Source organism: Eurosta solidaginis, chromosome 1 (assembly GCF_040869045.1).
Source record: "Eurosta solidaginis isolate ZX-2024a chromosome 1, ASM4086904v1, whole genome shotgun sequence".
Lineage (NCBI taxonomy): Eukaryota > Metazoa > Arthropoda > Insecta > Diptera > Tephritidae > Eurosta > Eurosta solidaginis.
Window position 1 is genome coordinate 52,229,144 of NC_090319.1, and position 15,876 is coordinate 52,245,019.

Consider the following 15,876-nt stretch of genomic DNA (forward strand, 5'->3'; position numbering starts at 1 on the left):
TTCCAATTTTTCGTTTCTGTGAGCTGGAGGATGAAGGCCTTTTCACATTCTCTGCGAATGCGTCGCTCCGGCAAGGCTGAGACTCTCCCATCTAGATGGTGTTACTCTTAATCCATATGTGATATGGAATAAAAAGCCTGAAGTGGTACTGAGATACATCAAAAGCCTCCACATACAAACTTAGGCTGAAAGGTCGTGCACAATAGATCTACACAAAGGTCGCAGTGCTTCCACGCCAAATAATAATATTAATAATAATAATAATAAAATCCCTGAACAAGTTCACAAGACTCCTCTCCGCCTTCCCCCGCAATAATTTCCCTCCCTGGTTGCTCTCTTGGATGAATTAAGTGGTAATATAGGAATAGGGCGAATATAAGCTCACATTAGTTAGGCCACCTGGAAATGAAGTCTAACATCAGAATGAGAAGCGACCACAGACAATGCCAATTGTTTAGACCAAATGTGATTTACACGCTTTTATCAAGCGTTTCTTCACCTAATTGCTGCACGGATCGCTATCATTTTGCTCACGCTATCAACCAGTTACAGAATCGGCAATGTTATAAATCCAATGTAGGTGTTATATGACGGGCTCAGCCCTTTTCAAAAAGCGCAAAAAAAAGATGCTCCGCAAAATTTTTGCAGATACTGATGGGCGCTTTTCAAAATGAAACGACTTTGAATTCTTCTAGGTGACTCCAACCTCTACTTCGGAAGGGAACTTTGGCGCTGTGGGACCCAGAATACCGCGTTCACGTAGTTGAGAATTTTTCACCTACTGCCTAATAAGGGATGCCACTGAACACAGCGGCAAGTACAAACTGGATAATGATTTCACTAAGAAAGCAAATTCTAGATGGAGATACAAAGATTTGCCATATGTGAGATGTTCAGGCCAATTTGGCAAACAAAAACTCTTGCCGACCAAATTGGATAGAAAACGTATCGGTATGTTATTGAAAATGTAACGTTTTATTATCGAAAAGTTATACACTTGTTTTCAGATTGTTAACATTTTGCTATCAGACCTATCGAGTTGTTAACGAACACTTATCGAAAAATCTCTGAGAAGGCTATCGATTTATAAACGAAAAGATGTCGATTTTTTATTGGTATGTTACCAAGTTTTTTTCGCCCTGCTATCGATTTGTTATCTAAAAGCAATCGAGTTGATATCGAAAGGTTTAGGATTTTTGTTCGAAGTACTACCAAGCTGTCATCGGCGTGCTATCGATGACACGTTTGTAATGAAACAGATGCCGATGAAATTTCAATATAAAATCGATGAAACAACTGTAACCCGTGCCGATAACAAGCCGATAAGAAACTAATAAGAAATTGACGACTCGGAAATCGAAAGCCGATAACGAACCGATAGCGCGATGATAACAAATCGCTATAAATAATAAGCCTGTAACAAAGCAATGGTTGGTCGGTATTGGTTGTTACTCTTAAGGAGAAGGCGAAGCCCTCTCAAAAAACAGAAATTATTATCTGCTAAAGTTGCCACTTTCTAATTTAAAGCCCAGAGAGAGCTCAAGTTTCTAGACGTACACCTGTTCGTTCAAACATCGAACTTCCAGAGTAATTCGTACTCACGCCTTTTTTTCAAAGGAGAGAGGCTCTTTCGCTGCTTGAGCACAGTTAGGTTAGGTTAGGTTAGAGTGACCACCGGTGCGAGCACCAGTGCTAGGCCCAAAAAGGATCCATTGTGATACCACGTGCATCTCTTCCCTACTCAAACCAACAGCTCGATACAGCAAACGTCAGGAATTTCTTAGGTTCCAAGTTAGCCCAATCACAAAGATCGTGAAAGAAGGATGATCCCAGAAATTTCTTCCTCTTGTGCCAAAGCGCGGGACAATCGCACAGAAAATGTTTTACTGTTTCTATCTATTCTTCATCTTTGCAGCTACTGCGTGCTTCCCGATTGCCATGTGGCCGGTTATAAGTTCAACCACCAGAGATATGTCCTCTCTACCAAGAAGAAGGAGACTTTTTGTGCGCCTCGCTTCCCATTCAGGCCACACGAGCTTGGAGTGGTAGCAGGTTTCAAGATTGCTCCATCTCACACCCGCTTCCCTAAGGAAAATCCCTTTCAAAATGATCTTACAGGTAGCGAGCGGCATGCTCAATCTCTTCCAGGACGACGAAAGCGGAACGAATTTGCCCCTCTTGCAAGTTCGTCAGCCATCTCATTACCCGGTATAATCGAGTGCTCAGGCACGCATACTAGACTGATGGAAGTTTGCTCAGCGATCTCGTTAAGGGATTTGCGGCATTTCTCTACTGTCCTGGACTTACATGTGACCGATCGAAGTGCATTTAGTGCAGCCTGGCTGTCAGAGTAAATACAAATTTGATTATAGCCGTGAGCAGCCTTTCCCAGGTGATCAGCGGCCTCATCTGTAGCAGCCACCTCCGCCTGAAAGACGCTGCAATGATCGGGTAGGCTAAGTGATAGATTCCACCCTAGTTGAGGTGCAAAGACACCGCTACCCACCTTATAATCCAGTTTGCAGCCTATCGCTCAGGTCCGGCGCTCCTTCAACCAATAATTCCTATCCGGGATAATAACCTCGTACTTTATATTGAAAAATACAATCGGAGCGCAATAGCCCGACGAAGGCGAATCCAGATACTTAAGGATAGCTGCATGGCCATCCGCATTTCCTCTCCAACCGGATAACTCTCGCAGCCGCAGAGCAGAAAAGCCCGCACATTGCTTGGCCATTAAATATATTGGCAACACATTAAAAATGGTGTCCAGCGTCTCCGCAGGGGTAGTGCGCAGGGCACCCCCTACGCAGATCAAAGCACTTCTTTGTACCTTCTGTAATAACCGTAGGTTTGATTTAGTATCTAAGCTCGTCCACTAGACCACTGTCCCGTATAAAGAATTAGTCTAACCACAGCGGTGTAGAGCCACAGGGTAATATCCGGTGATAATCCCCATCTTCGCGCAACAGCTCCCCTACAGCTGTACAGTGCCGCCGTTTTTTTTTTCCCACGCTCCTGAGCGTTTTCCCTCCAGGATAGTTTCCTATGCAAAATTACTCCTAGGTATTTCGCAGAGTCCCTCAGCAGCAGGTTCCTACCCGCTAGCACCGACAGCTGCAACGCAGGTATCTTATATTTCCTGGTGAACAGAACCAGTTCAGTTTTGGCTGAATTGACCGATAGACCTTTACTCCTGGTCCAGTTCTCTACCAGTCTCAGCTTTGTTTGCATTATATCGCATAGTGTCTGCGGAAACTTCCCGCTAACTAACAGCGCAAGGTCATCTGCATATGCGATTACCTTGCCGTATCCGTCCATCTCAAGAAGAACCAATGGCTCATTAAATGTGGCAACCCATAGAAGTTCATAAAGTCCCCCCCCTGCGGGGTGCATCACCGTATGTATTTGACCTCAGTTGAACCAGCTAAGGTCGGCGTGAACCTTTCTTCGCATCAGTAACTGCTGAAAAAGTTTCACTAGCCCCGAATCGGCCCCAAGCCGATTAGTGCATCAGTTATCGCAGAGGGTGTAACGTTGTTGAAAACTCCCTCAATTTCGAGGAAAGCTATAAGTGTGAATTCCTTGAACGTCAAGGATTTCTCAATCTGGGAGACAACTGCATGCAAGGCCGTCTCCGTGGACTTACCTTTCATATACGCATGCTGGGATGTCGATAACTTTCCCACCAAGGACTCCCTTAATGCGGAGTCCATTAACCTCTCGAGCGTCTTCAACTGAAAGGATGTCAGATATATCGGTCTGAAGTCTTTAGGGGTCGCGTGACCAGTCCTTCCAGCTTTGGTATAAAGGTGACCATTGAGCCGTTCCAACCCCGTGGAATATAGTTAAGAGCACAAACTCATTTGAAGATGTTATACAATCACAAAGACCTCAGCTCAGTTGTTTGCTGGAGTTGTACCGGGGCCAATCCATCCGACCCTGGTGCTTTGAAGGGCTTGAACGACATTAACGCCCATTTAATTTTAGCCATAGTAATGAACTTCCCCTCATACGGCTCATCAGTGTGAGTCTCCCTCCAGTTCATTACTTCACAACTAGCGCCCGGAAAGTGCCTACTCAGGAGCACAGTTACTTACGAAATAATCCTTAAGTGGCCCAGAATAATATCAAGAATGCTCTGAAATAATCCCGAATAGCTTCTACAACAGCTATGAAGTAATCTAGAAACAGTGTCAAGATTGCACCGAAATAATCTAGAAAATAACTCCGAATAACAAATCCGAATTAAAAAACTATCCTAAAAGACACCTGGAATAATCCTGAACGTAATCTTTAAACTACCACTAAATATGGAAAAAGAGTTTTATTGCACTGTGCCCAACCATGAAACGTACATACAAACATTTCATTTCATCGGCATTTACTTTAATATTGAATTTCCTTCTTTATCCTTGCAGTGAGCACCGTCGAGCCGAATATGTTCACCACATGCATTCCTGTGGGTGGAAATTACACACCTGGTGCTGGTGCAGCTACAAGCGGTGCATTCGCTCCCAATACATTGGCCAACTCTTCAACCGACTCGCTATCGTCCGGATTCGAGGCAGCTGGCTATGCGGCATACTCTACAGCACTCAGCGTCACAATCGCCATCGGCTGCAGTCTACTAATACTCAATGTGCTTATATTTGCTGGTGTTTACTATCAGCGCGACAAGACCCGATTAGAGGTAAAGACACTGCAGAAACAATATCAACAACGTAGCATGCATCAACAAGTGCCCTATCCACCTGACCCCATTAAACATGCCCACTACCATATGGGACATTCGCAAAGCGCCAACGTAATTGTTGATGTTGAAAGTCATGGCGGAGATCAGGGTGCTTTGTTGTTGGCTGCAGCAGCGGCAGCAGCCAATGCTGCAGATGTGAAGCCACCACCGCCGCATATTTGTTCAAATAGTGGCATGCAACTTGGTGCCGCAATGGCACAACAACAACAGCAACATCAACTACAACAACAGCACCAACAGCAACAGCAAAGTGTTGGTGGCAGTAGTATTGACCTCTGTGGCATATCTTCAACTAACAAACAACAGCAACAGCAGCATCAGCATCAGCAACAACACGTGCAGCAGCAGCAGCAACAACAACAAGGCAGTACAATTATGGTCAGCGGCTCACCAGACATAGCTGCTGGACTTGGCTGCAACGTGACTTATAGCACGTCAACTAAGCAACAACAACATATGCAACAACAGCAGCAACAACAACAGCAGCAGCAACAACAACAGCAACAGCGTGAGCATATGCAAATCAAAGGCATAAATTCACAAACCCTTGGTCGCGCTGTAACGAATGTTGGTGGTGGTGGTGGTAGCAGCAATAGCGCTACAAATAATATCAACATGACCAGCAATCTAACCTATAATCCTGGTATGATGACATTGCCCAAAGCCGGTGCATTACATCACACAGGCTCAATAAACTATGGACGAAATCCAGGTGGTGGTGGCGGTGTCCACAACAGTGCAGGTGTAAGCAGCAGTGGTGGCGTTGGGGGTATAACTGCAACTCTACTTGACTCACGAGGCAATTTATTATTAACCAGTAGCACAGGTGTCGCTATGGGCGATTGCATGACTTTGCCCAGGAATTTGTCTACCCCAGCGACACGACAAAGTGCTGTGTCAGGTAAGTTTTTACATAAGCACGTGATATGCTAGAATTATTGGGGCGGAGGTGAGTTTAGAAAAAGGAGTGAAAGGGAAATGGAACTTTGTTGTGGGTGTGTAATGCATGGAAATGAGTCAGTGTTCCAATCTAAGCGGGTTTATTGAGCTTTAGAAATTTCAGCAAAACATTAATTTGTCGAAGTATTGGGTAGCTCATTGCGCATATTTATACTATACCACAATGTAGAATTTTGCATGCTTATGGGCATATCTAGATGTACACATGTTTTTTTTTTAAACTCAACTACTTCATAACAACTGAATAGGTTTGAATGAAATTTGTACATAGATTGAGAAGCGCCTGAATGAGATACATATAGGGACCCCACTCCTCCCTCCTTTGGATGTATATACAGAAAAGTATGCTTATCAATTTATAGATATTGATCAGCTTCAAAATCATTTACTTCAGGACTACTTGAGGTCCTGAAGAGCAGGGTCAGATTTTATTTCGGGCGCATATCGGAACTATCCAGGAACTATTTCGGGATCTTTTGGAGACTAGGTTAGGTTGGCGTGACTGCCCAAGGGCACACTTAGATCAGTGGTATTAGGTTCATTGTGATACCACGAAAATACACCATTACGTTACCTCTTCGAGTCATTTTGAGGACCTGATAAAGGCCCTTGACGTCATACTCCACAACCTGGCTCAGATTATCTAGAAGTGTAGCACCCAGACAGCGCTGCCATGCTCTGCTTAGTGCCAGGCAGTTGCTGATGTGGTTAACCACGGTTTCCTCCTCCTCATTCTATTTAAAACTCCTGCAGCATCGACGATAAGGCGCGCTTAACCTTTATTCATGCCTACCTTTAATGACCAGTTAGTATTCCCACAAGGGAGGTTTCTTTCGATATCGACACCCGTGAGTTTGTAGCCATCTTTCGTCGGCTTGACGGTGGATGTGTTCTTTTAGCATTAGCCTGCATGTGGCCAGGGCCATACCTAAGCCTTCTTGGTCGGGAAGAATCTGCCTGGTTGTACCCAGCCTAACGAGTTCATCCGCAATGCAGTTTCTCTCGATGTCCCTATGTCCAGGGACCCATGTGGCGTGTACATGGTTCTGTTGGGCCATCTCTTGAAGAGATCGGCGACAGTTTAGTGCCAGCTCAGAATTGAACGTGTGGGAGTATCTTGGCTTTTATGGCAGCCTGGCTGTCGCTGAAAATAAAAATTTATTTGCCGACATTGTGTGTCCCTATCCTAGCTGCGACTTCCATGATAGCTGAAACTTCTGCCTGGAATACACTGCAGGGGTTGGATAGTCTGAAGGAGAGCTGGAGGTCAAGGTCCCTTAAGAATACCCCACCTCCAACTCTACAGTTTAACTTAGAGCCGTCCATGTATATAGAAATGCTGCTGTTAATAACAAATCATCTATTTGACTCCGTCCAGTCATCCCTACTGGGAATGTTTATCTTAAAGTTGGTTTCCGCAACTATTGTGGTCGCACAGCGATCCGTGCTAGGAGGAAGAAAACTGTGTTTGTTTATTATACTAGACTGTCCTGTGGTCTTTTTGTTCCAACACGACAACTCCCTTAGACGCAGGGCTGAAGTTACCGCCGCTCGATAACCAGCTAATTCCAATGGAATGATGTCAAGAATGACCTGAAGAGCTTCGCTAGGCGTTGTTCTTAGAGCAACGCTTATGCTGATCATGCTGGATCTGTGGACTCTACCCAACAAGTTAAGGTTTGACGCCTTACTCAAGGCTGGCCACCATACGGCTGGGTCGGATAATCGCGGTATAAATTCATTTCCTTTTTTTGCCAATGGCTCTTTTACATGTACATTAGGGCGGGTCGAATTGTATGGGGGAAAAAACTTCAGGTGCACATCCAGTTTCTGAATCTATGGGTCATACTGAGTAATATTGACCATGGGACCATAGGTCTGAAATGAATTTCGAGCCTCCCCAATTTTGTTAGAAAATATTTTTTTTTAGAAATTTTTATTATTATTTTTGTTACAAAATATTTTGGGCTATTTCAAAATTGAATTCGCAATATGGAAAAGTAAAATATTCGTCGATTTTTGCAACAAATTCGTCGATTTTCCCCAAAAAGAAGCGATAAAATGCGAAAAATAGTAGGAAAGCGCCCTATATCGACGAATATTTTACTTTTCCACATTGCAAATTCAATTTTTAAATAGCCCAAAATATTTTCTAACAAAAATATTAAAAAAAATTTCTAAAAAAAAAATATTTTCTAACAAAATTAGGGAGGCTCGAAATTAATTTCAGACCTATGGTCCCATAGGCAATATTACTCAGTATGACACATAGATTCAGAAACTGGATGTGCCTTTTCAACAATAAATTTGACCCATCCTAATATACATAATGCAATGTAAGCTTTATTTTGTCGCTGAATGACGTTGTCCTTCAGTTCAGCTTTTTGTCCTAGAAATTGAGCCTTTTCTGCCCGGCTTATGCACACCCCATTTAGTTCTTTTGAGACTATGGGAGAAAAATTGGTGCAACCACTTCATCGATACCTCCGTATCCCCTGCGCCTTCATATCATGATCAACTCCCTTACTTTTTAAAAACGCTATTACAATTTTAGAATAATTTCAGGACAAGTGAGAGACAATTTGAAGATAATTTCGGTACTGCCTCCGTATTATTTCGAGACCAACAATTGCAATTGGTCTTAAGACCACTTTCGGAGTATTTCGTGATAAATTTGGATTATTTTCGTGATTACTCTTGCGATAATGTCACTGCAATTTGGGAACATTTCGGTACAATATTGTGCAATCTCCGGCTTAGGTTAGGTTAGGTTGAACTGGCCGGTCCATAAGGACCTCACATAGACTGAATGAGTCCGTAGTGTTTGTTACCAGAAGTTTGTTTTAACGACCAAGTGGAAAAACCCTATCAAAAACCAGGACCTATGCTATAAAATAACTCCTTCCTCTTGGCAAATAGTAGGAGCTTTCTAGGACTTTTCTATTTCGTTATAACTTCTGGATTGTTTCCGGAAAATTGTTGGGATTATGTTTTAGAGTGCTTAAAATTATATTTGATTGGTTTGAGAAGACTGTCTTCTAAAGGAACTTTAGTTTGTGTTCAGAGCTCGCTGTAATATTAATAAGATATTTTTAAATTCGTGGATGGGGAACATTTATAATGCACTAACTGGGATATTTCAAGACTCATTTCGAGGATCACCTAGTCCAATTCTAGACGTCCCTCCCATGGAGGGCTACCGCTTAAAACGCTATCTTCCGCACTTCGCGCAATTTCCGGTTCTTGGGAACGCATTTAGCATTACTTCGGGTAACCTTTTTTAACTTGATATTGGCCGAACCTATGTATGAACACTACCCACATTAGTCACATACAGGGAAGGCTGAAGTAGCTAACCAAATAGGGTCACAATGTATCCGCACCTACGACGAGCAATTTTAAAAAATTTAGAAGCCACTCTGGTGAGTTTTCATGTTTTGAAATATGTAGCGGGTTTCCCGGATAAGAGCCTGCCTTTTTACCTTCCCAATGGGTATTACTTGGCCTTAAGTGCTGCAATTACCATGAATGCAGCTCACACCATGGCTTTTCTCTTCGCGCAATCCCCGTAGCTAATTTCCCCGCGTCCCCGTAGCTAATTTCTGGTACTTCTCTTCTAAATGGAAGTCATTGTATCTCCATTAAAGCCTTATCAAATGCACCCCTCAAGAAAGAGAAGGAGTTTGTTAGACGACACTTTCCCGCATTGCATGTCTATTGTATCGTTGAGTTAATTTCTTCCGGTAGATGGCTATACAAGGGACTTTGCTAACAGTCTTTGATTGGTCAGTCACTTAGTTCACCTCTCGTTAGCTTGTCAGTCACTTCAGCTCTTTTTCGCCATTTATCATGATCTCTCTCCTCTTTCTGATTTGCAGCTTTCCGGCTCCTCGGTATTGCGATTTGGTCTTTCGGTTTGCCTATTTAGAAGTATAAGTCTTCGCCGCACCCTTATGCCGCTTTAATACGGAGTCTAGGATTGCTCGCAGCTAATTTTTGTCAGCGAACTGTCTTTTGGCCTGCTTCCACTGTGTCAAATGTACATTAGAAGTGCTAGATCTCGCCGTTGATTTGGTTGACCCCTGTGGACAATTCTTAATGCTGCGCGGTGTTGTTGTTCGGTTCTTCTTTCCGTCTAAGTCATGGTTCGCCAAAAAAATGATTACACGTTTGCATACGCAACGAAAGCACGATTGTGCTATGGAATGCAGAGCTCCGGTCTAGATCATTATTATTTAGTTTTCTTTATCCAGAGGAAGATCGCTCAATCACGGAGCTTGACTCGATTTTCAGTAAGTTGCAACGTATCACTAATAAAACTTTCATTTTTTCCGGTGCCATTCTCGTTCACTTCCCTTATCCTCGAAAGTTTTTGAGTTAATAATCTTGGTTACACCGAAATCTCCGGCCTGGCTCAGCGGCCTTTTTAATTAAATATGACGAAAAATATCTACCCAATACAGCAATACCGGTGGTACGTCCACCGTTACATCTCCGTTCCACAAGGGGTTTTTCTTTTGCATGTTGCGATGGGAAATGCCTTTCAAACCATAATTACATCTATGCGTCCGTGAGCTAAAAACCACAACTGTCGCCGACACCACTTTATTTCAGGTCCAGTTCTCGTTATGTTCGGTTTTTTTTTTTTTTTTGTTCTGGGCGTGGTTTCTAAAAAGGCGCTGATGATCAAAATTTTGTCTGTAACATTTTTGACAGTAATTTATCCGACTCCTGGGTCGAGCATTTTTAGGTTCCGGCTCCATCGCGGACATCTGAGGAAGGAGTTTACAGCATCGGCCTCGTCCGCATCACCGTAAAAACACTTACAACCTTCGGCCTTTTTCATTATGTCCTTTTTATCCAGAGAGCATTTGGATAACGTGGCAATTTACCCCACCAAAGCTTCCAAGTGTTCCATTATGCAACATCCATCACTCTTCCGATTATAATTCAAATATAGTCAATTGCAACCCGCGACTGCAAAAGATTTGCTTATAGCACCGTGTATTTGGGCAATTGTTTGTCACCAACATCACACCACCTTATTATGATGCCTTCTGGCGCAGAGGGGGGCCTTAGATCACTCGCCTCGCCTAGGTCCTCGAACCATCGAAAGCTGCATGGTTTAGTGAGGTAGACATCGATACGTTATAATAAGTTAGGACCGACCGATGACTAAATTGGAACGTTTGCATTTATTATGAGCTCATTTAAGAGCTCGAAATGAGTTTATTTCCCTTCTTGCAATGCTAGTCCGATATGATTCTTGTTTCATACATTACATGAGCCTAAGTACGAGTCCCATCAGACTCCCACTATCCCAGATCTAAAGAAAGGCACAGAGGGCTCGAAACACCAATCAAGGCATACCACGGTGGCTATTTTTGTTTACAAAATTAAGTTGGGACCGACCTTACGTGGAACTTTCAAATCCTTTGAAAAAGTTCTTCAGAAAGACTTGTTAAGCTGCAAAGATAACGTTTACTCCCAAGCTTTTAAGTCTTTAAACATCTTAATAACTTACTAGATCTCTAAAGAAAATTTTAATACATTATCTAATATGTTAATTGTTCCTTTCATTTCCTCTTTCTTTATTCCACACAAAAACCTTCGTTTTTACTTAAGTAATTGCCTTTACCTACTCATGAGTATACAAGTCGAAACCAATCTCACCTTTTTGCCTCAGCGATTGTGAAGTATCCTTGGCGTTGAAAGCAAAGTGCACGCATATTTGAACTGAATCATCTCAGAATTTACGATTTCCTTATGCAATATTCATTTTTCCTTAAATTATTTAAAATTTCCTTTAAATTGAAACTGAAAGCAATCAACTTCTTGCTGTTACTCCTCAAGTATCTGCGTTTGGTAGGAAACTTTCGAATTATAATCAAATATTTGCGAAAGCATTAAATCAACTTACACATATGCGCATATTCTATGCGTGCGCTTGCTTGTGTATATGTAAGCGTGAATTTTTATAAAGCAAAAATTGGTTGTATTGATTCTTCATCATACAGTAGCAGGGCTGCCGGAATTGGTACTTTCGTACCAAAACTGTTACTTTAAAAACGATTCGGTACGTTGGTACGTTGTTTTTGATTTTGGTACTTTTTCCTAGAAAGCGATTTTATGTTGAGCTAATGGATCAAATCAAATTGCGGCTTGATTTTAATCGAAAAGATCTTGAATTATTAAAAATTATAATACCTCCAGAAGTTTTGTCTGATGCTGATAGCTGTATATTTGATATAATTTTAAAATTTCAACATTTAAGTGATGACGATCATAAAATCATTAGCCAATTGACTTTGCTTAAGTTAAGTGACCATAATTTGAAAAGCGATTTGGATATTAATTCTTTTTGGCAAAGGGTAGGGAGCTTTAAAAATGGATTGGGAGAGCTAAAGTTCCCGGTATTGACTAGGTTTATTTTTGATTTGTTATCTTTGCCGCATAGGTCTGCAGCTGAGAAAGAAAGTTTTCATCGCTTAACCTTATAAAAACAAAGCTTAGTAATAGTTAAGGAGTTAAGACCATCCATAACATTATGGTTTGTAAGGAGTTAGTTAGAAATGAAACGCATTATGTACGGGCTGCTGAATGCGACTATAAACATATAAAATAGTTAGTTCATGCTACAAGAAAAAATATGAAAATATCTGATATATGTAAGAAAATGTTCATTTTTGAACTCAGTATTGAAATTTTAGTTCCTTTTAATTTTTGCATTTCAAGATTTAATATGCTAAATTATATATACATATATTTAATGAAGTTAATTTAACTTGTATATGTTTTGTTTCTTTACTGAAAATAATAAATGATAAAACAAAAATAAAGTAAAACAATTTTAAGCATTTTCTTTATATAAATGGACAAAAATCAGCCAAAAATGTCTCCTTATATAAAGACATATTCTTGCTAAACTTTGATTTTTAAATTTTGACATAGAAATTGCAAAAATATTTATGAGAAATAAAAATATAGAAGTGGAGCGTACATTACTTAGATTGGAAAGTTCGTAGGAAAGGAGATATTATTAGTCAACCAATTGCGCGACACCTCTATATTTTTACTTCTCATAAATATTTTTGCAATTCCTATGTCAAAATTTAAAAATCAAAGTTTAGCAAGAATATTTCTTTATATAAGGAGACATTTTTGGCTGATTTTTGTCCATTTATATAAAGGAAGTGCTTAAAATTTTTTTATTTTATTTTTATTTTCTCCTTTTCTTACATTTTTTTGGCGTCTTAACCTATCTGTCAAGTTTTACTCTTGTAGCTCAATTACAACTTACATAAAAATCAATCCTACAATTCCCTCCGTTCCGTTTGATTTTTCTAAATATCTCAGTCCGTGCGCCCCTAGCGAAACTTTTTGTATTGTGTCATCGGCTGTCATCGACCTCTGAATTAAGCTCAAAATTTTTAGCCTCTAGCTCATCGATAAATTACTTAAAACCCGGTTTCAAATTTCCAAATTATTATATAAATTTGTCGATCCGTGCGCAGCCTAATGGAATTTATTTCTCCTTTTGCTCCTTTCTTATGGTGTCTTAACCTATATCTGAGGTTTCATGTTTGGTTTGTAGCTCAATGATAAGTTACATTAAAATCGATCTCAAAACACCAAATTTCCAAATTCTTATCTTAATTTTTCTCGGCGTCTTATCCTATCTGTGAAGTTTTACAGTTGAAGTTCAATGAGAACTTACATAAACCTCAATCCCGACATTCCCTCCGTTTCGTACGATTTTATCTAAATATCTCATGCGTGCGCCCGCTAGCGAATCTCTTTGTATCGTATCATCGGTTGTCATCAAACTCAGAGAATTAAGTTTGAAATTTCAAGTCCCTCGCTCATCGATAAGTTACTTAAAAGCTGGTTTGAAAATTTTCAAATTTTTATCTAATTATTTCGATCCGTGTGCCACCTAACAGATTTTTTTCTTCTGTTGCATTGTCGCAGTGTTCTAACCTATGTGTAAACTTTCACATTTTTAGCTCAATGAAAAGTTACTTAAAAGTCGATTGCAAGATTTGTATGAAAAGCGGACAAACATTCAACCGAGATAATATAAAGGAAGTCAATACATTTGTCTTTTATTACTAGGAAAACATTTTTTTGGTACGCTCAAAAGCCTTTTGATACGTTTTTTGGTACGAAAAAAAAAATGTGAGTGGCAGCCCTGTATAGCAGCATAGCTCAGATGCAGTCGAAAGTGCAGTGCTTTGGCTACGTTCCAAAAGTTCCTAGTTCAAAATTCAACGAAACTCATTGGCATCAGCAACTTTTGGGCAGTAAGTAACTTTATTTGGTATATTTGGTTTTCGAGCTGCCAATTTACAAAAGCGTGGCCTAAAACTCATGCCTTTTTAATTCTTGTTATTAATTTATTTATTTTACTTAAGTGGATGCATAAAATCTTATATCAGATCACGTAAGTTAATCTGCTGACGCCGACAAAATCGTTACCGATTTCCTGCTTCCATACTTTCCTCAAGCACTTTTAAAAATTAAATTTACTCACGCAAGAGTTTGCATGTCGAACTCTCACACATGTGAATTATTATACATACATATATCCATATATTGGGGTGCATTAAAAAAGCAGATGAAATTATAATATAACACATTGTTGAAATCATATACGTCTTAACAACCAACAAAGAAGAGATTAAACTAAATTAGCTCAACAATCAGCATGGAAAAAATAAAGTCAGAATTGCAGTCTTTGAAGTCGGAGTAATCAATAATCTGAACTTTACAATAAGTATTGAATAATTTTTCAATTTTTTAAACGCAGGGGTGACATAAGGTCAAAGGCCATAACGGCAATTGACCTTGTGGCCACTTCAAATGGCCACCAAGCCAGTGAAAATTCTGAAAATTTGATATTTTTTCCGAAATTGTCATAAAGTCAATTAATATTGTCTCATGTGGCCTTAAGTTCATATATTTTCTTCACAATTCTACGTACTAAAATGTTAATAGTCAGTGTATTTACAGCTATGCTTTATTATTTCTGCTGTCAAATTGTCAAACTGTCAAATAAAGGAATGAAAGTTGTAAAATTCGAATACAGTAAGCGGCTCTGCTTCTTCTTTATTTTTGGTCCTATAAGGGTTTCTCTAAAACAAAAAACGAAAACATAGAATTCGAAATTTCGCGATTTGTTATTTCAAATTTTCTCCTGCGACATATTCAGCCTCTAGTCTGCTTGCACTCCAGCTAAAATTTTGACGCAAAGTCAGTCGATCTTATGGTCATTGGAAGTTGTCAAAAGGTAAATAGATTTTATGACAGTTGACCTTATATCAACCTACCGTGTTCGGCTACGGCATACATGGCAAACCAAATTATATTCGAAATGATCATAAGGTCAAACAGAATTTTCCTAAATGATCATTAAGTCAAATTGAAAGTGGTCACAAAGTCAAACGACCGTATGGTCCGTTGGCCTAAGGTCAATTGATATTATGCACGTTATCTGAATCTCACTGCACCATATTTAACTGTGGCAAAACCAATAATATCTTTAAAACGAGAAGCACATCCGAAAGAACTTGAATATGTTTAGAACGTAGCTGCAAAGTATCGTATAACTTAGGACAGAAACTTAAAATCAATATTAACTCTGAGGGTGAGTTTAGCAGATATGGCATATATAAGAATAACACAGTAACATAGTAAAAACCGGTCGGCAAATGGAAAAGGGGTCCAGTGAACAAATTAGTCCACGAAAGGCGGCGAGCACTCCTCACTTAGCTTGAACGCGGACGAAATAACCTATAAGGTATGCTCTCTGCGACTCAGACAGTCAAGAGGAGAGATCAGGCTGCTTTTAATAAGGCAACCACCTTCTCTAACAAACCGGCTATAAATGAACTACCAACGAAACTCATTTATTTAACCTGTACTTCGTTATAACGGAGTTAAGAAGTGAACTGCTAATTTTTTGACACCTTTGACGTGAATATTGTAGCTTGGTCGCCACCAGCGGCATGATTTTCTGTACACAATTATATGTTTGCCATGCATCAGTTCTTGTTTGCTGCCCGTTGTTGCGACATACTTTTAGGCGCAGTAAACACTTTAAAGTTCACGTGAGAAAACGGTCATTTAACTGTACAAAAAAATAACTGTTCCAGCAAACA

At 40.2% G+C, this 15,876-nt stretch overlaps 1 protein-coding gene across 2 annotated transcripts in view; it reads left to right on the plus strand.

Moving 5' to 3' along the window:
- Nlg4 (Neuroligin 4) overlaps positions 1–15,876 on the plus strand; it is a 735,191-nt gene that overhangs the window by 551,034 nt on the left and 168,281 nt on the right. For both annotated transcript variants that reach the window (XM_067789474.1, XM_067789484.1), the window contains exon 11: positions 4,422–5,657. In XM_067789474.1, the coding sequence (XP_067645575.1) occupies positions 4,422–5,657 (1,236 nt within the window). The remainder of the gene's footprint in view (positions 1–4,421; positions 5,658–15,876) is intronic.